Source organism: Drosophila bipectinata, chromosome 3L, assembly GCF_030179905.1.
Source record: "Drosophila bipectinata strain 14024-0381.07 chromosome 3L, DbipHiC1v2, whole genome shotgun sequence".
Taxonomy (NCBI): Eukaryota; Metazoa; Arthropoda; class Insecta; order Diptera; family Drosophilidae; genus Drosophila; species Drosophila bipectinata.
In genome coordinates this window covers 14,065,903-14,090,002 of record NC_091738.1, presented here as the reverse complement: position 1 = coordinate 14,090,002, position 24,100 = coordinate 14,065,903, and the positions used below count along the sequence as shown (strand labels likewise).

Here is a 24,100-nt window from a genome sequence, read left to right as displayed (position 1 = left end):
AATTACAAAAATTGCCTTTTTTGTAAAATTTATGTACAAATGTAAGGTTAGAGAAGAACTGAAGGTATTTTCTTGAATCACCCTGTGTTAAACGAATTTCTTAATACTAAAAAATACCAACAAATATCACTGGCCAGAGCATTGCCATATCTTTGTAATAACTTAATTCAAACTGAATTTTAAATCTAAGATCATTTAAAGTATGATAAACATTTAACTTTTTATTCTTAGTAGAATAAATAGCATAGTCCTTTTTTCGCTCAGTTTCCCTGGCTTTAGCAGTAATTAGTAATTTGCGGAAAAGTAATTTGCCTAAAAAAGTGTATGGAACTAGCTAATTTATTTTTTTTTCTGCTGGCGATTAGTCAAGCAAATTTGTTTTAGTCCATGCCTTAATTTCACCATTAATTTTGTTTTTTATTTATCAGTAGCAAATACCGATGGGGTGGTAAAGTCTCACAAACAAAAGCATAGATAAGAAAAGCGATCAATTGCACAGTGAAAAATGAACAAAACTAAAGCCCAAAAACATTTTTTAACTGTGACATCAGCTTTTCAATATCTCCAAGGATATTCTTGACAGGCACCTATACTATCTTTGAACAAATAAGTCCCGCAGCGAAATACTTCAATTTCAGTTACGATCGACGACATACACTTTTGAATTTAACGAGATTGTGCCCCTTTTTTTGGTGACTATGTATTTGGCTATCTCACCGGTTCCGATAAGTAGCGACTATTATCAGGGGAAGATTAGGGGTTAGTTTATCAACCCATATGGGAATTGGCGATCCACTTGCGGCCAGTCCAGTCGCTATGGAAAGTCGGGAGCAAGAGGACTCTGTCGAGATCTTGGACTTCGTTCCAATCACAGGCAACCTTACCAAGGATGGTGATGGCTTGGTGCAGGAGCCCATATTCGACTGGGACTGGATTGAGATCGTCTTCCAATGCTGGGAGTCGGTACGCCTGATTCTGGCCACCTTTTGGTGCATTTTGCTGGCTAGAGTCGTGACCCACAAACTTGGTCTTTACGGAAGACCCAATCTCAGTTATGTCGTGGAGTTCCTGATTATCATCCTGCCCTGCATCCTGCTGGTTACTGTGGCCGTGGATTACAGCAATTTTATTGTGTTTATCATGCTGGGACTGACATGGAGATTTCTGAGAAGCACTCGGGCCCTGGAGCAAGTCCGTTCCCGAGTCCAATTTGACTTGGGCGGCAATCGCCCCATGACCTTCTCCATTCTCCGAGCACTGACTCACCTAATCACGGCGGTGTGCATCCTGGCTATCGATTTTAGCAGCTTCTACAGACCCCACCGCAAAAGCCGCCAGTTCGGAGCAAAGCTGATGGACACTGGAATCGGATTGTTTGTCTTCACCATGGCCATGGTTTCCCGCAGGACAAGGCATCTCTCAGATCTGCGCCGGAGTGTGATTTACCAGGCCCTTCCCCTCATTTTGCTGGGACTGGGTCGGACGATAGCCATCCTAATGCTTGGCTATGGCCAGGATGAGCACGAGTATGGTCTGCACCTGAATGCTTTCTTTACATTGGGTCTTACCAAGTTGTTGGGTTCATTGGTAAGTTTTTTGGCTCGAAGGGATTTGCATTTGCTGCCTTTAGGACTGGGTGAGTATGTTTTACAAAATTATCGGGTTCGAAAATAAAATCAATTCTCTTCTAGGTCTTCTGGTGACTCATCAACTGGGCCTTAGTGTTCTCGGACTATCGGACTATGTGATGGATGAGGAGGTGGACCGATCCGGACTGTTCAATGCTAATCGTGAGGGTCTGGTCTCCTTGCCTGGATTCGTGGCTCTTTATCTGTTGTCCATCTACCTCAATCGCTGGTTGGTCAACATAAGCTTGCTAAGCTATATAGAGATGGTCAAGAAGCTCTGGCGACTGCTGTATATGGTCCTGATCCTGTGGACCCTCTTCGCTATCAGTGCCTATGGCGTAGGTATCTCCAGAGTGACCTGCAACTTTGGCTACGTTGTTTGGATGGAGGCTATAGGAGCCAGCACCTTACTAGCCAGTTTTTGGGCCGTTGATTTTATAATCAACAGCAAAATGCCCTGGGATCCCGTGGGAGGAGCAGTGCAGGATCAGGAAAAGGGCCTGCTTACAGGCGAATCGAGTTCGAGGGCAAAACATAAAGCCATCGGACCTTTCGCCATTGCCCAGGCTCTGAACCAAAACGGCCTGACCTTCTTTTTGGTGGCCAATGTCCTGACAGGCATGGTGAATATTTTCCTAAAGCCCGAAGATCGGTCTGACCTGGAGTCCATATTCATCCTGCTCGTCTATATGTTTGTGGCAACCAAGTTGGCACACGAACTGCTAAAGAGGGGAATACGCATAGCCTAAGATTTAAGATGTGATTCGAGCTGTGATTTTTATGAATTTAGTGAAAATAGACGTAACATATTTTTACCAATGTTTTTTTTAGAAAGTTTGGTTTTATCCATATCAGCAGAAACTTATATTTTCGGCATTTTTAACTTTATTTATCATTAAAGTCCATTGTTGTTCTCTTACACCAGTGGCACCCGCTTATCTATTGGTCGAGATAATGAAGTATTCCCAACAATGGTAAGCTCAACTGCATTGCCCAAAGAAATACAAATTCCTAATGAAAGGAATTATGATTGACCCATTTACACTTAAACTGTGTTTTATTGTCGGCTTTAAATATTCCGCGCTCGATAACACCTCACCTGTTCGATAGCAGGATCATCTATCGAGCAACAGGTGTAAGCCTAAAACTGGTTTTGGCTTAAAGGCCAAACAACCGGCCCTTTGGGGGTGCGTTGCCAGGGAAACCATTTATTTTTCTGGCCACAACAGACGGAAAAATAAACTGAGTTGGATCCCAAGTGCAACTTCGGACCAAATATGTTTGTTTATCTGAGCAAAAAGGTAAAATTTCCTGAAACTTCAAGTGAATCTATCCATTACTCCAAATCTCACACCCATAGATAGCCATTCCAAACAATGTTAAGCTTAATTGCATTGCGTGGAACAAGGAGGAGGGCTACATTGCAGTGGCCGGCACGGATGGATTGCTCAAAGTCCTGAAGCTGGATCAAGGTAAGTGTTGGAAGGACATACCCTACCAATAAAGAATATAAAACACAAATCCTTCAGCCGCAGGCAATGGGCAGAACAAAGGAGCACTAGCAGCCGTATCCAATCTATCGATGAACCAGACTCTAGATGGGCACAAAGAGTCGGTAAGGGTGGTTACCTGGAACGACGCTCAGCAGAAGCTGACCTCCTCCGACACGGATGGCGTGATCATGGTCTGGATGCTCTACAAGGGCTCCTGGTACGAGGAAATGACGAACGACCGCAAGAAATCGACGGTGGCCAGCATGAGCTGGACCTCGGATGGCTCCAGAATCTGCATTGTGTACGAGGATGGGGCAATTATCGTGGGCTCAGTAGATGGCAACCGCATCTTTGGAAAGGAGCTCAAGGGCACTCATCTGACGGGGGTGCAGTGGAGCCCGGACAACCGCCTCATCCTGTTTGCATTGGCCAATGGCGAGTGCCACTTGTATGACAATCAGGGAAACTTTGCGGTGGGTATGTGGGTATTTGCTGGCTGATCCTTTTCCTCATCTTTTTTTTTACCCACACTACTAGATGAAGCTGAATATTCAGTGTGTAAACCTGAGTACCTCGCGAGGTCATCGTATTGCTAGTATTTGTTGGTTTAGTGGAAGAGTACCCCAGAGCCGAAAACGTCCTGTATTGGCTATTTGCTACGAGAACGGCCGGGTACAGATTATGCGGAATGAGAACGATGATGGTAAGCAGTTGGATCATTAAGTGTATTAGGATAGATTTTAGGATGTATTCCATTTACTAGCACCGGCCATTTTTGACACTGGAATGCGGAATGTGGACGCCAAATGGAACCACGACGGCACAGTGCTGGCCATTTGCGGTACCCTCCTAGATGCCGTGACTCCTCCTTCACAGCGGGAGTCAAACCAGGTGTGTTTCTACTCGCAGTTGGGTAGTCTCTTCCGCACCTTGAAAGTTCCAGGCACCGACATCACCTCCCTAAGCTGGGAGGGAAAATCCTTGCGCATCGCCATGGCGGTGGACTCCTTCATCTACTTTGCCAATATTCGGCCGGACTATATATGGTGTTACTTTGAGAAAACAGTTGTTTTTTTAAACAGCGGCAGTAGCGGAGTTAGGGACTCACCGATGAGTGTCATCACGTTCTGGAACACGGTCTCAAATCAAAGCTTTCTCAAGGAAGTTGAGCCCACTCTGTGCCTGGCGGCCAGTACCGAGCACTGCGTTCTTGGGGTGGAGTGCGTTAGCAGCAATATCAAGGAGATCGCCTTGAACACCCTGGAGAATCGGAGCAATCCTCCGAATGACAGGGTCTACCAGCTGCTGCTTTGCAACTCCATTGGTACTACTGTAGATTGTGAGTTTCTCCTTTTTATATCAAAATGCATCCATTGACTGTTTTAAAAAAATTTTCAATTTTTACCCCAGCCAAGTACACTGATATACGACCCAACTTTGTCGGGATTAACTCTAGCTATGTGGCCATAGCCTCCCAGGAAGAGATTCTCATATGGCACTATCACACACCGAAGGTTGGTACACCTATACTAGCTTTATCATATCCTGACTAAAGGAGAGTCCCTCTTCAGAGTGCCTCCACCCTCCATAATGTGAAGGCTCGCAAGGAGAAGCGGTTTCACATAGATGACACTCCCACGGGCGTGGAAATGGCAAAGGATCTTATGTTGAGCAGCAGCAGTGGGGACGGACACTCTACACAACGTGGAGTAAGTGATCCCATCTGTGCCCTGGCTCTTTCCGAGAAGCTGCTTCTGGTGGCCAGGGAATCCGGGGCCATCAACGAGTACAGCATCGCCAATGTGGCGCTGAGGAATCGCCACCTCATTAACTCCAAGGTCTACAAAATGGCTATTAACTGCAATTCCACGTAAGGGGTCTCTGCAAACGCCTAGGAATCTTGAATAATTTTTTCCTATTTAGTCGTGCCGCCATTATCGACCACCTGGGGGTGATGACCCTGCTTGACCTGGATGACAACCGAGAGACCCAACTCAACTTTAGTCGGGTGGAGCGCAAGGATGTGTGGGCGGTGAGCTGGGCCAAGGACAATCCACTGCTGTTGGCCCTGATGGAGAAGACGCGCATGTACATCTTTCGGGGCAATGATCCCGAAGAGCCTGTCTCCTGCTCCGGCTACATCTGCACCTTTGAGGACCTGGAAATAACCAGCGTGCTACTAGACGACATCATCAGTGTGGGCGAACTGCAAAATTCATCACATCTTATCCAGCTCAGGGTTAAGTCACTGCGCGACACCGACAATCTCCTGGAGCACGTCGGCCTGGAAGACGCTAAGCAGTTCATAGAGGACAATCCGCATCCGCGTCTGTGGCGCCTGCTGGCAGAATCGGCCCTCAAGAAACTGGAGCTGGAGACGGCGGAGAACGCCTTTGTTAGATGTGCCCACTACCCGGGAATCAAACTGGTCAAGCGGCTGCGCACCATCCACTCCCAAGAGCTGCAGCGAGCTGAGATCTCGGCTTTTTACGGGGAGTTCGAAGAGGCAGAGAAGCTCTATCTGGATGCAGATCGCCGGGACTTGGCCATCGAGCTACGCATGACACTGTGCGATTGGTTTCGGGTAGTGCAACTATACCGCATGGGCGGCTCCGGTGTCTCAGATCAGCAGATGGAGACGGCCTGGCGTGAGATAGGTCATCACTTTGCCAATCTCCGGGCCTGGGAGAGCGCCAGGGAATACTACGAGAAGTCCCACTATATGGACGGTTTCATGGAGTCCCTTTACCACTTAGAGCAGTTCGACGAGCTGGAGAAATGCGTGGAGCGTCTCCCGGAAAAGAGTCCCCTTCTCCCCAAATTGGCCGAGATGCTGGCTTCTGTAGGTATGTGCTCCGAAGCGGTGCAGGCACACCTCCGCTTCGGGGACCAAAAAGCCGCGGTGGCCACTTGTGTAAACCTTCGCCAATGGGGCGAGGCCGTGGAGCTTGCCCGACGGTTCCAGCTACCCCAAGTCCAAACCCTGATTGCTAAGCACGCCGCTCAGCTGCTCCAAGAAGGCCGACTCAAGGAGGCCATTGAGATGCAACGCAATGCTGGCCGCCACTTGGATGCGGCACGTCTTTTGGCCCAAATGGCGGAACGGGAGCAGGAGAAGCGTGCTCCCTTGCTAAGGATCAAGAAACTGTACGTCTTGGCTGCCCTGTTGGCGGAGGAGCACCTGAAGGCTGTGGCCACCCCGGAGATTGACTACGCCAGCGGGCGAAACACGTTGTTAGACTCCATTTCTTTGGAGGATGCGGCTGCCATCGAGCGTTTGTGGCATTGCTGTGAAGCCTATCACTTCATGCTGCTGGCCCAGCGACAACTACGCTTTGGAATCATTCACAGTGCTGTGATCACGGCGGTGCGGCTGAGGGACTACGAAGACGTCCTGCCTCCAGAGCACGTTTACAGCCTTCTGGCCCTGGCTAGCTGTGCGGATCGGGCCTTTGGCACCTGCTCCCAGGCCTTCATGAAGCTGGAGCAACTGCCCCATCTGCCGGAGGAACTGGTTCAGCGATATGAAGAGTTGGCCGCCGGCATTTTTGCAAAATACGAGCCGGAAGACTCTGTAGGCGAGAAGGTGGAATGCTATTCATGCGCAGCCTCTGTTCCGGATAGGTAAGTTTGCGTTTTGTTATTGGACTATTCACGTCTGATTCACGTTGTGCCTCCATCCAGCTCTTCATCTTGTCCGGAGTGTGGGGCTCGGTTCCCAGCCTGCATCTCCTCTGGAAAACCAATTACCCAGCCTACGAATAATATATGGATCTGCACAACCTGTCACCACTGTGCCGCTCCCTCTGAGATCTCCAGGCATCGCACCTGCCCATTGTGCCACAGCCTCATTGTTTCCATGACGGTGGAGATATGAGATGTGGATTTTACTACTAAAAAATGTATACTCTTGAATTCAGAAAACTTAAGAAAGATCATAACTCAATACATCTTTCACATCAAATTAAGCAATAAAATTATTCAATAACCGGAAAATATTTTTTTATCCACATAATTTAATTTATGCACTAATTTAGTGCTAAAAAAATTGAAATAAAATTGAAAATCTAATAATGCATCAGAAAATTTAATAAGGTTGGAAAGGTGATAAACATGAAAATTCAGAAATTGCGGTTTTTTAAGGGGAACCCCTTGGAAAAATTCGAAAAATTTTAAAACCGTATTTAAGTAAGACTTTGTATGAGGGATTAAGCTACTCGGTGCTCTGATAACAGAAAGGTATATCCTTTTGTGATCGGATGAAAATTGGAGAAACCATGAGCATCGGAACGTCGATAAATATGGAAATTCAGAAATTGGGGATTTTTAAGGGGAACCCCTTGGAAAAATTCGAAAAATTTTAAAACCGTATTTAAGTAAGACTTTGTATGAGGGATTAAACTACTCGATGCTCTGATAACAGAAAGGTATATCTTTTTGTGATCGGATGAAAATTGGAGAAACCATGAGCATCGGAACGGCGATAGATATAAAAATTCAGAAATTGGGGATTTTTAAGGGGAACCCCTTGGAAAAATTCGAAAAATTTTAAAACCTTATTTAAGTAACACTTTGTATGAGGGATTAGGCTACTCGGTGCTCTGATAACAGAAAGGTACATCTATTTGTGATCGGATGAAAATTGGAGAAACCATGAGCATCGGAACGGCGATAAACATGAAAATTCAGAAATTGGGGATTTTTAAGGGGAACCCCTTGGAAAAAATCGAAAAATTTTAAAACCGTATTTAAGTAAGACTTTGTATGAGGGATTAAGCTACTCGATGCTCTGATATCCTGACAGAAAGGTATATCTTTTTGTGATCGGATAAAAATTGGAGAAACCATGAGCATCGGAACGGCGATAAATATGAAAATTCAGAAATTGGGGATTTTTAAGGGGAAAAAATCGAAAAATTTTAAAACCGTATTTAAGTAAGACTTTGTATGAGGGATTAAGCTACTCGATGCATTGATAACAGAAAGGTATATCTTTTTGTGATCGGGTGAAAATTGGAGAAACCATGAGCATCGGAAAGGCGATAAATATGAAAATTCAGAAATTGGTGTTTTTTAAGGGGAACTCATTGGAAAAATTCGAAAAATTTTAAAACCGTATTTAAGGAAGACTTAGTATGAGGGAATAAGCTACTCGATGCTCTGATAACAGAAAGGTATATCTTTTTTTGATCGGATGAAAATTGGAGAAACCATGAGCATCGGAACGGCGATAAATATGGAAATTCAGAAATTGGCCATGTTTAATAGAGATAACCTATATGAAATATATTAAAATTTAAAAGAATCTAAATAATTTTATTCCTTTGTTTTTTAATTTTTATTTCGGCATTCAATACAAACGATGTATATTTTTGGTATATCCCAAATGTTTTGGTATTTATTGGGTCGTTGTGAATGGCAACCAGGTAGAAAATTTTTAAAAATACCAAACAAAAAAAATAGGAAAGATGCTAGTATATTTCATAAAAATGAAAAATACTGTTACCCAAATGCGAGATTCGGAAAGACCACATAGCATTTAAAATACTACAAGCGGTCACCCTGGCTGCATGCAACCTACCACTGAGTTTTTGTTAAATTAACTAAATAAATCGACCCCGCACTGGACTGCGGGCGTGTGCGTACGCGGATTAAATAAATAGAAAATTGCCGTGCTGCGAATCGGTGGAACCAATTTAGCGACGGAGTACAAAATAATTGAAGTGCATTTGGGGCTCCAGAATTGCGTTGTTGCGTCTGTGTAGTTTGTTGTTGCTCTTGGGCTGGGTTCTAAATGGTGAATATTAATTGAATTTATTCTGCAATCCCGCATTATTGCAATAATTATATTTCTGCCAAGCAGCCGAAGATTGTGCCAAAATAAAGTGAATAAAAAACAGGTTTCTCTTGTTTGAGTGCGAAATTGGGGAGCATGTGTTGAGAAAGCCAAATAAAACGAAATCCCAGTGATGTTGTAAGCATTTAAAAATATAAACAAAATGCAATAAAAGATACATCCGTATAAGAAAAGGTGTCACTCGGAAAAGTAAAACATAACAACGTTAAATTTGAGTTCATTCTGACCCATTGTTTTGAGTTGGAACAAAACCAGTTTATGGAATTTACTGCTGGAAAACTAGGTAAGTTGTGAGCCCCTAATGGTGACTTAATGAGTACTTAGCACTCGTGTCTCTCGATTCAAATATCTGCCAACTTGAAAAGCGATTCGCTATCTTTCACTTGCGAAAGTTACAGTTTGTAACTCCCTTTGTTCCCCTCCATCGGCCACCTCAATTAGCGTTACTGGGATCTCTCACACCAAGAACAGTAAAGTTAAACCTGTTCTCGTCTTTCTTTTCTGTTCGTCTCGGATCACCAACAAATTGACGAAATTCTCTTTCACTTGGGAATAAAAATATACCCCTGGCACCCGCATCGTCAGCATTTATTCTCATCATCAGACACGACGGAAGCTTCCAGCTGCTTCGTATCTACACAGCAAAAAATTCTGTAATAGTTCTGTATCAGTAATGGTATGGAATTTATTTTTAGGATTAAAGGATCTAGTAAACTGAAACATATGTACATATAGTTTGAATGATACATATATTTGATATGTATGTAAAATGTGTTTAGAGTTTGTGTCCTATCGCATCAGCAGCAAAAGAAAGATACAGAACACTTGCAGACGGTATGTGTGTATCTAACAGAACGCCGGTCAAACAATATCTCGAAGGTTTAAAGATCCATAATAAATCTGTGCCTGGTATCAGCAAATTTTGACGTTGCTTACAATTTGTATATGAGTTGAAAAATTCTGATAATAATTGTTTGAAATATGGGGATTCCCAATAAAACTTATACACTTTTCATTCAAAAATGATAAGGAAATATATATTTTTTTCTTTTTATGAAAACTAAAACTATATATTCTATATATATATAGAAACTATACTATATATTAAAGTTTGACATTGGAGACCTAGTGAGTATCACACTCTAAATACGTGATTCGTTGATTAATGATGACGTTCGTGTTTAGGACTTGACAGTGGCTTTAGGAAAGTGCAATAATCTGCAGTAAATACCAAAGGCATTGCACAAAATTAAAAATGTGTTGAAACTTTAATGATAACCACACACCTTTGGATTCACATGAGTAAGAACTCAACTTTTGTTGTCTTAATAATTACTCAGCTTTAATAGTGGCTCGGGGAGGAGTGACTGCCCGAGAATATGAAGTACACATAAGCCTAGCAGGACTTCCGTCCTAGACTAAGTTTCCATTACGTGACAGACATTGTCTGCTGACAGCTTCATTAGGATTCCGGGGGTTTTTCTTTCCCTCGTTCTTTAGAAATTTCTCTATTTTGTTGCGGGTGCATTATCCAACATTGCTTTGCTTTCTACTTATTGTTGCAAATGCCGCGATTATGCCAAATTCTTGGTCGTCTGAGAGACAAGGTGTGGGTTGAGTCCCCCAGAAATTATTTCGCTAAAAAGTGCTATGTTCTCTTAATTTTTCTGGGAAGCTTCCAGAGCTTCAAAGCAAAATGGGTTTAGAAATCGGAGCTTCATCTGCTAATTGGCCAATACAAATAGGGGTATAAATGCGCTTATACCAGTAGAGTGAAGTGAAAACACCTTTACAGCCGGAATGCGAGCTGACGTGGCTTCAAATTTATTCGTTAATTTATATTTGTCACATGTACATATATACATACATATGCGCTCGTCCCATTTGGCTTTTAAATAAAATAATCATTTTAATAATGTACCAAGTTATCTGTGCTTTATGTTTCCATTAGGCTGTTCACTGGAAGTTTTAATTCGTTCCAAGACCCAAAGTCAAAGTCACAGTCAAAGCTACACATACCCCTTGAGAATTTTAAGAATCACTTAATTCCCAAGCAAAATTTGTCCAAAGTAATTTTTTCGATTATATAGGCACTCGTGTTTCACGGTCAGAAAATTTTGTTTCCATACCAAAAACATTTGTTTTCGTTTTAATTGTTTATTGTTTTTGCGAAAATGTTTATTCTATAATATTTTATCAGCGGTTCTGGTGTTAAACTGCCAACTGGATGTGAAACATTTTCTCTTTGTTATATGAGAGGGGTTGTAAATTAGACTTTGATTTCGCTATCTATAGTTGGAGCCAAGCTTCGTCTTTATCTACATATAAGGAATGACTATAATATGTGGCTCTCTTATTCAACTGCGCATTATGAGTCCAGTGAAGATATCTGAGTTCTGAGTTTTACTTCCCCTTTCACATAATGTATTCAGAAGGAAGTACTTTTAAAATAGTCTTAAAAATATCTACTTTATATACTGCGTGTGCTATATTTCTTTATCTTGAAAGATATATCTCTTTCTTCTCCATCAAAGCTTCTGTAGTCTAAAAATGTCTTCCACAGCTGCTCTGGAAACACTTGAGGCTAATATGCCTCATTTTCCATCATGAATACTAAAGCGAATTCATGCAGAGTCCTCATGGGATTAGTCATAAAAATATATATCTATAAACCGATGTAAGACAAACACTAAATAGTCACACCGACACGTAGACAGACTGGGAACGGAAATAGATTCCAACTTATTTGGCGAGTATTTATAACAGGTGTTAATATTTATTGGCTAGATGTTTGGTAAAACTTTAAGCATATAACTGCCCAATCAAAAAAGGCCCTTCTTCGATTTTATTTTCTGTTTATATTTGTTTAATACTTGATACTGATAAGAAACTCGGCGACGAGTGCGTGTAAACATGAGGGAGTCAAGGATCAATAAGGGTATTGTTAGGGTAGGGCCCTAAAAATGTTACTTGAAGTTTAACTAAAATAATCAAACGTGACTGAATTTCTAAATGAATCAGGCAAACCAGATGCTGTTTAATGAATGGATTCGATTTACTCGATCAATGTGTTTCGCCGGGCAGGTTTTCCATTGAAAAAATCACGCTCACTACGCACATATTTTTGGGGATGGGTATACTATATATAAGTATATGAACAATCATAGAGTTCCCTACCATGACTCATATACACGACATTTTCATTTAGTTCATTAAAACGCAGAGCGTAGGGAATGTAAATAAACGAGTAAATTGCGAATTGCGAATGCGAACTCGTTTCTCATGGATATGCACATAATATGGATATGCACTTTTCGCGGTTCTACATGGTCTATGCGGAAATTTAAAAGTTATTCGCTCTTAATTGTAGTCCACATACTTATATTATAAATATTTTCAAGCCAATAAAATACTTTAAATCCCTCCATAGTAGTTATAACTAGTCCAACATTTATTTTTACCATCACACACTGTTGCAGGGCATAGCATATTTCAATTATTTGTAGTTTAGTACGCTTCTATTATTTAATGTCCATGACCGAATTACGCATCTTCCGTTCGGGGGATAGGTTGTTCGGAGGGACTCTGGATTAGTCACAACATGTACAAATATCAGTGAACCCTCTGTGTTTGTTAATTCTTATCGCCTTGATGTTATCACATGCCTTCTATCCGACAATCTGAGGGGTTCAGTACCATGTTGATATTGTGTCTGCCTATATTGCTAAAGTGATTGTGATTATCTTGAAAAAAATGAGTTATTGACATTTTAAATTTTAGGTTTTTTCTTTCCTTACCACCTACCTACGATTTTGCGGTAGAAACTGTAGCAGGTCATCACGCGAGTTCTGTTATAGGCAACCTTGACAATGAACACATTTGGGACTATGTATGTATATTAGAGCGGAAATTAGTGGAAGGCGGCGATGGAGTTCATTCCGTGCTGTTAGGTGAATCAGATTTAACGCTGGATAAGCCTTTCAAAACATTCCGCCAGCGACGTCTTTCTTCCAACCCAACAATTACCGTCGATGTATTGGATCACGACAATTTCAGCACTAATTGTAGGTATTTTAGAGTCCCATACGTGGGCCATGCCTCATGCCAGTTGGTAATGATAGTTTGGTGAAAGAAAGGGCTCTCTTTTGTGGTCTAAAGTATATAATTTTTTGTATTTGCTTCGCTTCATTTCAAAAGGTAATCAATTATTATGAAATCAGTATTCTCCAGGGGTCATTCGGAATTCAATCGAATAGTACTTGGCCCAATTCACACGTAGACTTGACCCGGTTCATTTTCTTTTATTGATATCCCATAACATATCCCGTTACATTTTTTTGAAATCTGACTCCGCCGGACAGCTTCGAAAATTTTTAAAAATAGATATATTGAATGTAACTGAAGGATATTTCCTTGGGGAATACCCCTTCAATCCTCTGAATTCTGAGTAAATAATAATTGTTCCTGGAGGAAGGACTCTTTTTTATAGAAATTGAAAGTAAAATGAAAAAATGTTCAGCAATCTTTGTTCTGTTGGTGATGTTCCAGCGGAAGTGCTTTTGTTTTTCTGCATATTTATCACGCTCAATAAATGGAAAAATAAATAATAAAGAATATAATTACAATTGCCAAGTGATGAGTGGGCTGCCAAATGAAACGAATCGCTAAAATGTATGCGTTCCAGATTATTTATCCAATAATGCGATAATGCGATTGAACACCTTTCAGCAGACTTTTCGGAAAAATAATTAAGTTATTTTGAGAACTCATCCAAACAAAATCTATATTGTACATTTTTGCGGTTTATTGGTTGCTGCAACACAAAATATACTAAATGTTCTGATATACGATCACATAGCTGGACTGGTTCTGCTTCGGGAATGTCCTTTCGAATGTCTTTTTTTGGGAATGTTTGAAAATCGAGTCTGCTCGAGTGTCCTGTTATCAGCTTTTGGCATGTGTATGTGGGAAAGGGTACTTGTCCTGTGTCTGCTATCCTTATTTCACCCTTCCTCGTCTTAGAATGTTTATTGGATTTAGAGACCTAGTACATGCGCAGGCGCATCTGTCGGATGCACTCCACCAGGCCCGATCTCATCGAGAAAAGGAGCGATATGCCAAAGCCCACTAGACTGATGAGAAAGAGCCAAGGCGTGGCCAGCACCACGATGAGAAAGATCAGTGTGTCGTTGCCCTTGGCATTGGTGAGGCGCCACAAGAGCTGACGCATGAAGCTGCGCAAGTGAGATTTGGTACGCCAGAGCCGGAAGCGGACGCCGCCCACCATTCCAGAAAATCGACCAGCCTGGCCCGGACCAGCTTTGATGATGAAAAGTAGTAGTTGGATCACCAACAGCAGATGCTTGGCAATCACACTCTCGCTACAGCGCTGGAACCACACCTGAAAGCTATGACGCCGCTGCTCCGGCAAAGCGGCTAGCAGGCAGCCGAAGGCGCGTTGCCAGCGGGAGGACTTCCCAGCACCGGCCTCGTCCTTCAGTTGCATGCGCAGATCGCTCTCGGAGTCGGTATCGCTCTGTGAAGGCTGTCCGGATGGCTTTTCCTGCTGCAGAGCGTCCTTTTGATTCGCACTCTTTTTAAGATTGAGGTTTAGGTTTATGGGCTTGTTGAGGTTCATTCCCAGGAGAGGTGGTGGACTCTTGGGGCTATCCTCCAGCAAGGACATCATAGATACATCGCCTTCGTACGGCCCATAGTAGTTGGAACCAGGGGATCCACGCTTTATACCGCTGCCTCCGGCACTGGCTCCGGCACTGCCTCCGCCGCTATTGCCGCCAGCAGGACTCATTCCTGCGGCTCCACCTGCCAGTATTCGCTGGGCCATGAGCAGAGGTGGCGGCAGGGACTCGATGCCCGCCTCCTCGGTTAGGGAGCGCTGGCGGCTGATCGAGCGCATCAAGGGTTTGGTGGGAGTGTGGGCCAGATAAGGCATCCCGTTGAGGCCATCCGTCCCTTGGCCAAAACCTCCGCTGTCGCCATTCTGTTGCGCGTTAAAGTTAAAAGCACCGGCGCCAAATCCTCCCTGGCCGGTTGTGAAGGGCGAACGATGCTTGTGCATGATTATTTTTTTTCCGAATCGCGATCTCTTGCTGCTTCTGCTTCTCTGATTCTGTAGGGGATTGGATTTGGCTGAATTTTGAGGTAACCGCTCTATTGGGATCGGTAGATTCCCGGATACTTATGGAGCTGCTTTCAATTTCTGGCCGTGTTGAAATTTATTTACGTTCTGACTGTGCTAGGTTGATATATGACATGAGAATCTGAAATTGAAAATCCTACTAGGATGCGATATTTAAAATTTTGAATGGTTTAGGTTCCATTTTCAAACACAACTTATATGAAAGTTACTCTCAGGTTTCACCCTCGAACCATGAAAAGGGTTCGAGGCGTTTATTCACTGTGCAAACAAAATACAGATTAAAACCAAGCCCAGCCTGATTAATGCAATAACTTTTTCCTTTGTTCTTGCAGTGCTGCCCGTAATAATCACGCCTTTGAGTCATTGTCCCGGACAACAGCCTGCCGACAGCCACTGTTAGTTCAATGTGATCCGCAGAGCAGAAGCAGCAGTATCACTCAGAGAAGTACGAGTCCAAGGTCTGGAGAACGAACACACTGCCATGTTGATGCGGTTAATCCTTACCGCCTGCCTAGTCCAGCTGGCTGTGGCTCAGGCAGAGCTGCGGAAACTAGATGGTCCCAATATCTGCAACAAGCGGGAAAAGTGAGTGTGAAATACTAGTTATTACTGTGACTAAAATGTTTTATTTATTTTGACCATTTAGCTATCCCGTGGAGGTTGTATATACGGAGCTGCAATCCTACCAGGAGCGTGGCTCGACTTGGTGCATGGCCATTCCTCCACGGTGTTCCACTTATCGGCTTAAAGATAGAATCGTCAATCGAAAAAAGGTGATAATTAAAACTCGCGTTGTGAAGGATTGTTGTGGTGAGTGCTTACTTCCTTACTCCTTATTTAATAATAGATATCTATCTAAACATGCCGCGTCCTTTCAGATGGCTACATCGCCAGTAATGGAGAGTGCGTGCCACATTGCTCGGAGCCCTGCGAACACGGCAGATGCATCGCCCCCGAAAAGTGCAAATGCGATCATGGCTACGGAGGACCCGCCTGTGATATAAGTACGTCCGTTCTCTAACAACCTATGAACTTGTTTTTGTGCCTAAATGTTTTATTGTTGCCACTTGTACAATGGACCGCCTTGTGGTTGTAATGTTGGCATTATCCAGCCCCTCAAATAGTGTCCCGTTCAAAGCTTTCAATGTTTTATGTCCTTGCAGAAAAATTATGAAGGGTTATTGTAGGCAATACTTAATAATTCAATATATAAAAGATTAGTTAGGTATAGTTTATGACACGACCCAGTAAAGCTGCTTAGAAATCTAAAAAAAAAAAAAAGAAAAAAAAAACAAAAAGAAATAAATACACATTTTTAAACAAAAAATGGATTTGGAGGACAATGAAAACCAGCAACCAGTGGGCCTCCCCACCTTTGGAATACCCAACGATCCTCTGCTCAAGGCAGTGTACGATCTATATAGGCCACCGGATGGTAGCTTCCGGCTGATGCAGAGCGAGCGGAACCGAGACACCTTTTCGGAGGCCTTCATCGAACACGAGAACGTGGGCACTTTGGCGGATTTGTGTGTGCGGGCTTTGGCCAAGCGTGGAACTAGGCACATCGTCGATCCTGTTCGTCTTAATCCTCTATGGCTGCGCATCCACTATGACGCCATTGACGTGAACCTGCCGCTGCGAGAGTGCTACTTTGTGGAGGATGTGCGCTTCTGGAAGCGAGTGGTGCTGTCCAAGAGCAGCGAACAGTGTCTGTCGCTGAAAGGCCTCAACGAATACGATTGGCGTGGCAAGGGCATGAGCATCAAGTACGTGGAGCTTGTGGAAGCTTGCTCGGCATCTATGTGGCCTGAACGCGAGATGACTGAGCTTGCGCTGCTGATACGGAACTATGTGCGCTCCATGGACATCAGGCACCTGCAGTCTCTTTCGGAGTACTCGCTTCGGAGGCAGGAACAGCATTCAAGTGACACGGAGCCGGAAGTGAGTTCGGAGGTAACTGATGGCATGGAGATCTCCAGTGACGAGATCAGCACCCCAAAGTCTCAGAGCGCTGAGGGTGAAGAGGAGCAAGAGACCGAACCAGCTAGCGCTCCACCCAAGCAGACATTCATCAGGGACAACACTACGATTGGTTTTAAAGTGGCAGCGCACTACGACGACTCCGAAGAGTCCACATCCGATATGGAGAGGAGGGATGCGCGCCGAAATCGGAACGCGGCTCGGCAGAAGCTGCGGGAACTGAAGGTTGCGCAGGAGGCGGAGCATGAGCGACGTAAGCTGCGCCGCATACATCTACTCCAGCGAGCACCAGGCTCACCGCCAAAGAAGAAGAAACGTCCCAAGCCTGTCAGAGGCGTCTTTGATATTGAGGTGGAGCCCGAACCAGATGATGGTGAGGAAAAGATTCTGGACCACCGGAACAAAACAAAGTACTTGCAATCTCTGAAGCAGTTCGATTATGACGAGGACACCTGCCACCACATCGACCTCAGTTTCGTAGGATACTTTGTCAACCTGGTTTCGCTGAACTTCGAATTCCTTGGCCCGGGGGCTGGTACCAGCTACCACAAGCGTCACCTACGATTCTCACTAAAAGACATGGTTCACCTGGCCAAGGGGCTGGCGAACCTCGAGAACCTGCAAATCTTTCGTCTGCGAAATAGCCGACTGAATTCCTTCAAATTGTATCCTCTCTGCCGGGTGCTTCGAGACCTGCCGGACCTAAAGGTGGTAGACTTTGGATACGCCCAGATGACCGACGATTGTGGGCCTTACTTGGGCATCCTGCTAGATAGACGGCATATGCTGAAGGCTCTGGAGCTGGAGTACAACCAACTGGACTTGAGGTCGGTAGCAGCAATCGGGGTGGCCCTGCAGAGGACGTCCCACTCCAAGCTACAGTACCTAGGGCTGGCCCACAACAGACTGAGCAGCGGAGCCCTGATTCACCTGTGCGAGCGCATAATCGGCACCGAGCACGTGGAGGAGCTGAATTTATCCGCCTTAGGAATCAGTTCCCAAGGGGTGTTGGTGGAACAGGTTGGCCGCCTGCTGCGCAACCACAAGCCTCTGCGAAGGCTGGACATGGCAGCGAACCCCCTACCCGCCACAGCGAGGAGGGAACTGATTTGTGCCCTGGAGGCCAATTCTAATATCACATACTTCGACTGCCGGGAATGCGATTTCGATGAGGACGAGGAGTTCGAGGCAGATATGATCGTTCGACGGAATATAGCCATGACAGAAAACCCGTACATCCGCGACACGGAGCAGTTTCCGGACACGGTCGCCCTACTGGAGCACGCCAAGTCTCTTAAGGATCCGATGGTGACTCGAATTGAAGAGGCCGTGGCCCAGCGGGAGGAGTGCTTCCGGAACTATCCGACCTGGAAGGCCAGTCGTGTTTCCGTCGAGGAGGTATCTGTACTGGAGAAGGAGGATTCGGACTACGATATCTGGACAGTGTTTGCGCGCCAAACCCAGACAAGTTCGTTTCTTCAACCGAATTATAACGAAAAGACGTGGGCAGTGTTAGATCCAGGCTCCCAAAAGATAAGCCAAGCCTCATCGCCAAAGTCAGGTGTATTCAGCTTTAATCCTAATAAATTCACCATCGAGCAGTTCCGGGAGCATGTCTATCAGCCAGGTCCAGGAAATCGGTACAATTACTTTGCAGAAAGAAGGGATTCAAAAATCTAGGGCTTACGATCTAGTCCCTCACAAATTTACCTCAAAATTAAAATAAATGTATTCAATGTAAGAAAATCAGTAAATGGTTTTAGTTATAGTCTAGTCTAGTCCCCAATTATCTAGTAAGATCCCTAATGGTTTTCTGCAAGGACATTTAGTCTTTGGATTACCAAAGACCTGCACCTTTAGAGACTTCGTAGATGTATGCTATCTTTGCTTATATTATGCTTTGTAGCTTGAGTTGGTGTCCTTTTTTGTTTGCCCTTAAAAGAGCCCTATTTTAACTAAAATCCACCCACACACACACGCATATAGAACACTCCAGATTAATCCTTTAGGTGCAAGCGGCTGCAGAACTCGTTCACTTGATTAAATAACAAATGCAATCCTAACCACAATTGTAAATACCAAGAGAGCAAAAGCTAAGGCACAGGTCCTGTAATCCTGTATTCCGCAAAGCGTAAAAAGCACGCTGCTAATAATGTTTATGTCATCTTCGGCAGATTGTCCGCCGGGCAGGTACGGCCGGAACTGCTCGATGGAGTGCGACTGCCTGAACGGTGCCGTCTGCGAGCCCTTCTCCGGTGACTGTGAATGCGCCAAGGGCTTTGCCGGACCTCGCTGTGCCGAGCTCTGCCCTGAAGGCCACTTTGGTGCCAACTGCTCCGAGGAGTGCCGCTGCGAGAACGGCGGCAAGTGTCACCACGTGTCCGGCGAGTGCACCTGTGCGCCGGGCTTCACGGGTCCGCTGTAAGTGCGGGAGAGGATGATTCGTTTTGACGCAAAAGGAACATGGCATAGAGTCCAGGGTTTATAGAGAGTTATCCGTAGATATCCTTCCATTTTTCATTTTATTACAAAAGTTTAAGTTTAAAAGTACGGAGACATTTTCTATGGCCCCGGGGCTGTATGCCTTGTTTACCTCAATAGCCCCAATCTCCGACTAATCCTCCGCTTCAAACTAGATGCGACATGCGCTGTCCGGACGGAAAGCACGGGGCGCAGTGCCAGCAAGACTGCCCCTGCCAGAATGACGGAAAGTGTGAGCCGGAGACCGGAGCCTGCATGTGCAATCCCGGCTGGACGGGTAACGTGTGTGCCAACAAGTGCCCGGTAGGCACCTACGGACCCGGATGTGAGCAGTCCTGCGAGTGCTACAAGGGAGCGCCTTGCCACCACATAACCGGCCAATGCGAGTGCCCGCCGGGATACCAGGGCGAGCGCTGTTTCGATGAGTGCCAGCTGAATACATACGGACTGAACTGCACCCAGAAGTGCGACTGCGCCAACGACGCCACCTGCAACAGGGCCACCGGAGCTTGCATCTGCAACCCGGGATGGCGAGGAGAGCGATGCGAAGAGCGAATATGCCCCACGGACAAATTTGGGCCGGACTGCAATAGTACCTGCGAGTGCGATATGGAGCACACGGATCAATGTCACCCGGAGACTGGCAAGTGTGAGTGCAGCATCGGCTGGAGCAGTGCCCAGTGCACCCGGCCGTGTACGTTCCTGCGCTACGGACTGAACTGTGAGCAGACGTGCAACTGCAAGAATGGAGCCAAGTGCTCGCCCGTGAACGGAACCTGCTTGTGTGCCCCTGGTTGGCGCGGACCCACCTGTGAGGAGAGTTGCCTGCCCGGAACCTTCGGCCAGGATTGCGCCCTGCGCTGCGACTGTCAAAACGGTGCAAAGTGTGTGTCGGAAACCGGGCAGTGCCTGTGCACGGCTGGCTGGAAGAACATCAAGTGCGACAGGCCATGCGACCTGAACCACTACGGACAGGACTGCGCCAGCGTGTGCGATTGCCAGAACAACGCCGCCTGCAATCCCCAGAACGGTACCTGCACCTGCGCTGCCGGTTGGACGGGCAAACGCTGCGACCGGAAATGCGACCCCGGAAAGTTTGGACACGACTGCAGCCAGAAGTGCCGCTGCGACTTCATGAACAGCCTAGCCTGCGACGCCACCAACGGACGATGCGTTTGTAAACAGGACTGGGGAGGTACTTTTCAGGGACTTGTATCCATCCCATTACCATCTCCTTCACCTCATCAAGTTTCATGGGACTCTTTTTGATAAATAATGTTCACTAAAGTAAAAACTGTAATTCATTTTACAAATTTTTATGAAAGGCAATCATTATTTTTCGTAAAATCTTTAACGAAAATTGACCTCAGATTAAATAGACATTAAAAAACCATATCCTGTAGGAATTTCAACTACTAACCATACCAACTCATACAAATAACCAATGCACCTGGCTCATTTTTTTCATAATGGAATGCATTCTTCTTGCATGCTCAACTTTTTGTTTGTTACCAATTTTAATTTGCGTTTCTGGTATTGCACCTGTGTGTTTCCGTTTTCCGTTTCTGTTTCGGCTTCTGTTCCCTCTTGTCCTGATTGAAATCGAACCCAAGGCGTCCATTGCGAGACCAACTGTCGGACCGGTTACTATGGTGAAAATTGTGATAAAGTTTGCAGATGTCTGAACAATTCCTCCTGCGACCCGGACTCTGGCAACTGCATATGCTCGGCGGGTTGGACAGGCCCTGACTGCGCTGAGCCATGTCCGCAGGGATTTTATGGTATGGAGTGCAAGGAGAGGTGTCCGGAGATACTCCACGGTAAGTGTTCGTACCGAAATCATTAAACACACTTCTAATTCTTTGACATTCCGCAGGAAACAAGAGCTGCGATCACATCACTGGAGAAATTCTCTGCCGCACCGGCTACCTGGGTCTCACCTGCGAGCATCCTTGCCCGGCCGGACTGTACGGACCAGGCTGCAAGCTCAAGTGCAACTGCGAGCACGGTGGCGAGTGCAACCACGTAAGTGGGCAATGCCAATGTTTGCCTGGTTGGACGGGAGCCAATTGCAACGAGTCCTGTCCGACGGACACTTACGGTCAAGGCTGTGCCCAAAGGTGTAGGTGTGTGCACCACAAGGTGTGCCGGAAGAACGACGGCATGTGCATCTGCGAAACAGGCTGGACTGGGACACGGTGCGAGGAGGTGTGTCCGGAAGGCTTCTACGGCGAGCACTGCATGAATGCCTGCGCCTGTCCCTCGTCTAACTTCCAGTGCCATGCGGCCCACGGCTGTGTCTGCCGAAGCGGCTACACCGGAGATAACTGCGACGAGTTGATTGCCTCCCAAAGGATCGCTAATCAAGGCGATGATTGTGAGTCCTGGATACAGATTTCCGATGAATATATTTCTAACGATTCCACCACCTGTAATTGCAGCAAGCCGCGCCAGCGTTGCCTTGACTTTGGTTCTGCTCACCCTGTTTGCCTGCATTATCTTTGCCGTGTTCCTATACTACCGCCGACGAGTGTCCAATCTGAAGACTGAGATTGCCCACGTCCACTACACCCACGACACAAATGCCACCGGAGGCTGGCCACCCAGCAACCACAACTTCGATAACCCTGTCTACGGTATGCAGGCGGAGACGCGGCTCCTGCCCAACAACATGCGCTCCAAGATGAACAACTTCGACCAGCGCAGCACCATGAGCACAGACTACGCCGGTGATGATTCCAACGCCAGTGGAAGAGGTATGCGGAATCCTTCTTCACTCTCCATGACTTCTAATGAGAAATTTGAATACTTTCAGTAGGCAGCTATTCGATAAACTACAATCATGATCTGCTCCGCAAGAACTTGAACGCGGATCTGACTAACCCGATTGTTTACAACGAGTCCTTAAAAGAAGAGCATGTCTATGACGAGATAAAACATAAAGAAGGCTACAAGGACCCTGGTAAGTCTCAGATAGTTTTCCGTTCGCCAGCATAGAATTTTCGCAACTAACTATATATACTCCACATTTGCACACATTTTGGCATAAATCAGTGAAAATTTATAGCAAGATTTTGTTTCCCGAGGGTAAGCAGCGTCCAAGAGTCATTCATGTTGTGCTCTGTCGTTTTTACCATACCTGTCCAATGTTAAAAGTTTGGAAAGTTGTCGGATATCGAAGAATAATTATGCTTTTCCATTCCCTTAGATGAATACGATCATCTGGACTACTCACGCCCGAGCACTTCCCAAAAGCCGCACTACCATCGCATGAACGATGCCATGCTGAACATAAACCAGGACGAGGAGAAGCCAAGCAATGTGAAGAACATGACTGTGCTTCTCAACAAGCCTGATCCTCCGACTGAGCCGGAGCCCCAACAAGAGAGCTTCGACAACACGAACTCCAATCTCGACAACGTGTCGACAGCATCGCCCAGTTCCAGTCCGGAGTTTCGAAAATAAGCAGGCTACTCAATAGCCATGAAAATAATTTAAGGATCGAACGATTACTGAAGATCGAAAACGGGGAAGAATTATGTAATATTGATATTTAAATTGTTCTGTCTCGTCACGTATGTCACGTTTTAGTCTAATTTATATTATTAAGTTTTAGTTTAAATATTAAGTAATGTCATTTGTCAAGCATTCAAGTTTTATTTTGCCCAGATGAATAGATATCTGCTCAAGAAATTGTAAATTATTATTTTAGGTTGATACTATTTTGTAAATGTCTGCTTCATTTGGTCTTTAACATTTTAAACGAAAAATCATGCTCATTTGATCTATTGTCAACTTAAGAAAAGGATATTTAATTAAGTACCTAAATATATATATACACCTCTTCCTGTTAAAATTATACGGGAGCGTCTCCTAGAGAAGCTCGTTTTGAAGCGAAGGTTGCAATAATTTTTAAAGGAACGTATGCATATACAGATTGATATCAATAGGATATTAAGAAAATGGTATTTATATTTTTAATGAGCCACATACATATATTTGTAGAAACATTTTAAAAGCAACTGCATAAACACAAGTTCATTTATTCAATGTTATCACTATCTGTAATACGAATTGGCCAAATTCTGATATATTTTAGATAAAATGTTAAAAAGTAGCTCAAATATTGGAATGTTTCGATGTGTCAACCCTTTTAAAAATACCTAACCTCTTCCTCTGAAACTTTGTGAATATTATTATTTGTATACAGTCCTGTGCTCATTTCGCAGATAATGAAAATAAATAAAAAATGTCAGTTGTGGCTGAATTCCCAAAAATAATATAAAATGTCTTAAAAATGGTTCCCGACTTTTTTTTAAAGATTTTTTCTATTATATCGCATGCGATTTTTGTATTTTTTCAAAACACTATCATGCGAGAAGTGAGAAAAATCCTAAACCGATCCTTATGTCGGCCACACTATTGGACTTGAGACTCTCAGAAGAGTTCGGAAATATTTAAAAAAAATTAGAAAAAACCTGGAAATATAGGTAAATGAAGT

The 24,100-nt window shown here is 44.7% G+C and overlaps 5 protein-coding genes across 12 annotated transcripts; 4 read left to right on the top strand and 1 right to left on the bottom strand.

Moving 5' to 3' along the window:
• Positions 1 to 420: 420 nt before the first annotated feature.
• Positions 421 to 2,451, top strand: PIG-Wb (Phosphatidylinositol glycan anchor biosynthesis class W b). Its single transcript, XM_017234411.3, has 2 exons — positions 421 to 1,636; positions 1,692 to 2,451. Exons 1-2 carry the CDS (start codon positions 778 to 780, stop codon positions 2,375 to 2,377), a joined length of 1,545 nt encoding a protein of 514 aa, XP_017089900.2. The 5' UTR covers positions 421 to 777; the 3' UTR covers positions 2,378 to 2,451.
• Positions 2,452 to 2,603: 152 nt separating this feature from the next.
• On the top strand, positions 2,604 to 7,107 carry Oseg4 (intraflagellar transport protein Oseg4). Its single transcript, XM_017234718.3, has 9 exons — positions 2,604 to 2,929; positions 2,989 to 3,100; positions 3,158 to 3,594; positions 3,659 to 3,824; positions 3,885 to 4,460; positions 4,532 to 4,635; positions 4,693 to 4,991; positions 5,045 to 6,745; positions 6,806 to 7,107. The coding sequence occupies exons 1-9, from the start codon at positions 2,906 to 2,908 to the stop codon at positions 6,996 to 6,998; spliced, it is 3,612 nt and encodes a 1,203-aa protein (XP_017090207.2). The 5' UTR covers positions 2,604 to 2,905; the 3' UTR covers positions 6,999 to 7,107.
• A 1,547-nt stretch (positions 7,108 to 8,654) lies between these two features.
• On the top strand, positions 8,655 to 23,836 carry drpr (multiple EGF like domains draper). Of its 8 annotated transcripts, none has more exons than XM_070280487.1 (13): positions 8,655 to 8,918; positions 8,985 to 9,261; positions 15,471 to 15,723; positions 15,785 to 15,948; positions 16,017 to 16,142; positions 19,293 to 19,539; positions 19,755 to 20,794; positions 21,213 to 21,419; positions 21,476 to 21,976; positions 22,041 to 22,355; positions 22,415 to 22,561; positions 22,654 to 22,686; positions 22,808 to 23,835. In XM_070280487.1, exons 3-13 carry the CDS (start codon positions 15,620 to 15,622, stop codon positions 23,062 to 23,064), a joined length of 3,141 nt encoding a protein of 1,046 aa, XP_070136588.1. In that variant the 5' UTR covers positions 8,655 to 8,918; positions 8,985 to 9,261; positions 15,471 to 15,619; the 3' UTR covers positions 23,065 to 23,835. The 8 variants fall into 8 exon arrangements, with proteins under 8 accessions (XP_070136588.1, XP_070136591.1, XP_070136593.1 ...); XM_070280490.1 differs by having other exon boundaries at positions 8,982 to 9,261; XM_070280492.1 differs by having other exon boundaries at positions 8,655 to 9,261; positions 22,418 to 22,561; positions 22,808 to 23,836.
• On the bottom strand, positions 13,761 to 15,258 carry LOC108120750 (uncharacterized). The gene has a single exon (XM_017234536.3). It carries the CDS (start codon positions 15,055 to 15,057, stop codon positions 14,023 to 14,025), a length of 1,035 nt encoding a protein of 344 aa, XP_017090025.2. The 5' UTR covers positions 15,058 to 15,258; the 3' UTR covers positions 13,761 to 14,022.
• Positions 16,176 to 18,843, top strand: LOC108120749 (uncharacterized). Its single transcript, XM_017234535.3, has one exon. It carries the CDS (start codon positions 16,465 to 16,467, stop codon positions 18,796 to 18,798), a length of 2,334 nt encoding a protein of 777 aa, XP_017090024.2. The 5' UTR covers positions 16,176 to 16,464; the 3' UTR covers positions 18,799 to 18,843.
• Positions 23,837 to 24,100: the final 264 nt, after the last annotated feature.

What these genes read in the sequence shown, in the direction of transcription:
- PIG-Wb (XM_017234411.3), top strand. Translation starts at nt 778, where the DNA reads ATGGGAATTGGCGATCCACTTGCGGCCAGTCCAGTCGCTATGGAAAGT. An exon ending in TTTGCTGCCTTTAGGACTGG is followed by an intron (nt 1,637 to 1,691) that starts GTGAGTATGTTT and finishes ATTCTCTTCTAG; the next exon opens with GTCTTCTGGTGACTCATCAA.
- Oseg4 (XM_017234718.3), top strand. Translation starts at nt 2,906, where the DNA reads ATGTTTGTTTATCTGAGCAAAAAG. An exon ending in ACAATCAGGGAAACTTTGCG is followed by an intron (nt 3,595 to 3,658) that starts GTGGGTATGTGG and finishes CCACACTACTAG; the next exon opens with ATGAAGCTGAATATTCAGTG. An exon ending in GGCACTATCACACACCGAAG is followed by an intron (nt 4,636 to 4,692) that starts GTTGGTACACCT and finishes GTCCCTCTTCAG; the next exon opens with AGTGCCTCCACCCTCCATAA.
- LOC108120750 (XM_017234536.3), bottom strand. Translation starts at nt 15,057, where the DNA reads ATGCACAAGCATCGTTCGCCCTTCACAACCGGCCAGGGAGGATTTGGC.
- drpr (XM_070280491.1), top strand. Translation starts at nt 15,620, where the DNA reads ATGTTGATGCGGTTAATCCTTACCGCCTGCCTAGTCCAGCTGGCTGTG. An exon ending in AGGACCCGCCTGTGATATAA is followed by an intron (nt 16,143 to 19,292) that starts GTACGTCCGTTC and finishes CATCTTCGGCAG; the next exon opens with ATTGTCCGCCGGGCAGGTAC. An exon ending in CAAGATTTTGTTTCCCGAGG is followed by an intron (nt 22,687 to 22,807) that starts GTAAGCAGCGTC and finishes CCATTCCCTTAG; the next exon opens with ATGAATACGATCATCTGGAC.
- LOC108120749 (XM_017234535.3), top strand. Translation starts at nt 16,465, where the DNA reads ATGGATTTGGAGGACAATGAAAACCAGCAACCAGTGGGCCTCCCCACC.